The sequence below is a fragment of the Solanum lycopersicum genome, chromosome 8, assembly GCF_036512215.1.
Source record: "Solanum lycopersicum chromosome 8, SLM_r2.1".
Classification (NCBI taxonomy): domain Eukaryota; kingdom Viridiplantae; phylum Streptophyta; class Magnoliopsida; order Solanales; family Solanaceae; genus Solanum; species Solanum lycopersicum.
Window position 1 is genome coordinate 20,558,689 of NC_090807.1, and position 1,677 is coordinate 20,560,365.

A 1,677-nucleotide genomic window follows, 5' to 3' on the forward strand; every position below is an offset into this window, starting at 1 on the left:
GGAAGAAATGGCTCAGATGAGAACTGAGCTTGGTTTGGTACTAAAACATGTCACAGGGGGTCCAGAAAAGATAATTGCAGTCAACTACTTGGCTAAACAACCACCTCCTAATGATGAGTGATATTATGTGGAGGACACTTATGCAGTAAATGAGCAGAGGGGGGTTTTCCAACCAAGCGCCCAAGGCTCAAATTAGGATAATTGGCGCCAAGGTCAAGGGAACCAAGTTCAGAACTATAGTAACTATAATCGTGAGGGTCATGATGTCCGAGATGGAAACTACAACCGCAACAATAACTTTAACAGGGTAACTATGCTAATAGAAACGACAGGAATGGGCCCAATGTCCCTCCTCAAAATCGTGAAGTTAATCCTAGGGATGGTGGAGATAGTCTGGCGCGATTTGAGGATATGTTGCACAAAATGATGAGGAGGTTCAACACTAATGATGAACACATTAAAGAGTTGAGGTGTGATTTAGCTAGTATTGGGAAAAAAGTTGATACACATGCAATTTCCATTAAATAGATCAAATTGCAAGTGGCCCAATTATCTGTGACAGTGATCAGACGGCAACCGGGCACTCTTCCTAGCAACACTGTCAAAAGTCCAAAGAATGATGCGCACTGTATGGCAATCACTACTCGGTGTGGTAGGCAAACCATTGACCCACCTATGCCATCGACTGAGGAAAATGTGAGAAAGGATAATGATAATGTGGTAAAGAGTTGTGGTGAAGTAGAGGGAAGTAATGGAAAAGATGCAGAAGTACCTATCAAGGTAATTCCCATGCCTAGGCCACCACCACCCTTCCCTCAGAGATTAGTGAAAAGGACCAAGGATGGTAAATACCGGCGTTTCATAACAATGTTGAAGCAACTTTCTATCAATGTCCCTTTGGTAGAATCTCTAGAACAAATGCCCGGTTATGAAAAATTTATGAAAGATCTGGGAACCAAGAAAAAATCAGTCACTTTCGAGGATGATGATACACTGCAGCATTGTAGTGCTATTGCTACAAGATCCCTCATACAAAATAAAGAAGATCCTGGTGCGTTCACTATTCCTTGTACAGTTGGGTCATTACATTATGCGAAAGCATTATGTGATTTGGGGGCTAGCATTAATCTCATGCCCCTCTCGGTTTACAAGAAATTGGGTTTGGGGGATCCAAAATCCACTGCGATGCGGCTACTGATGGCTGATCGGACAGTGAAACGGCCCATAGGGATACTCAATGATGTGCTAGTAAAAGTGGAGTCATTAATCTTTCTGGCTGATTTTGTTATTCTTGATTGCGAGGTCGATTTTGAAGTGTCTATTATTCATAGGAGGCCATTCCTTGCTACAGTTAGAGCATTAGTTGATATGTAGAAGGGACAGATGACATTTCGGTTGAATAATGAAGAAGTGACCTTCAACATTTGTAGGACCATGAGGCAGAGTAGTGAGCTCCAATCGGTATCTGCTATATCCCACAAAGAAAAGATGAAGAAGGAGACTGAACAGAAAAATGCAAAACAAGAGTTTATGGTTTGAGATTTGGTGCTTGTAGACAGTTCTAGGGTGCCTTGTCTTCCAGGCAAGCCCAAATCCAAATGGACTGGCCCTTACCTGATTACCCAAGTATTCCCTCATAGAGCAGTTGAGTTAAAATCCAAGGAGGAAGTATGGTTT

At 42.3% G+C, this 1,677-nt stretch overlaps 1 protein-coding gene across 1 annotated transcript; it reads left to right on the forward strand.

Annotated features, from left to right (window-relative positions):
* Nucleotides 1-918: 918 nt before the first annotated feature.
* Nucleotides 919-1,374, forward strand: LOC138337850 (uncharacterized). The gene has a single exon (XM_069288283.1). It carries the CDS (start codon nt 919-921, stop codon nt 1,372-1,374), a length of 456 nt encoding a protein of 151 aa, XP_069144384.1.
* Nucleotides 1,375-1,677: the final 303 nt, after the last annotated feature.

Coding starts and splice junctions, on each gene's coding strand:
- LOC138337850 (XM_069288283.1), top strand. CDS start 919: ATGCCCGGTTATGAAAAATTTATGAAAGATCTGGGAACCAAGAAAAAA.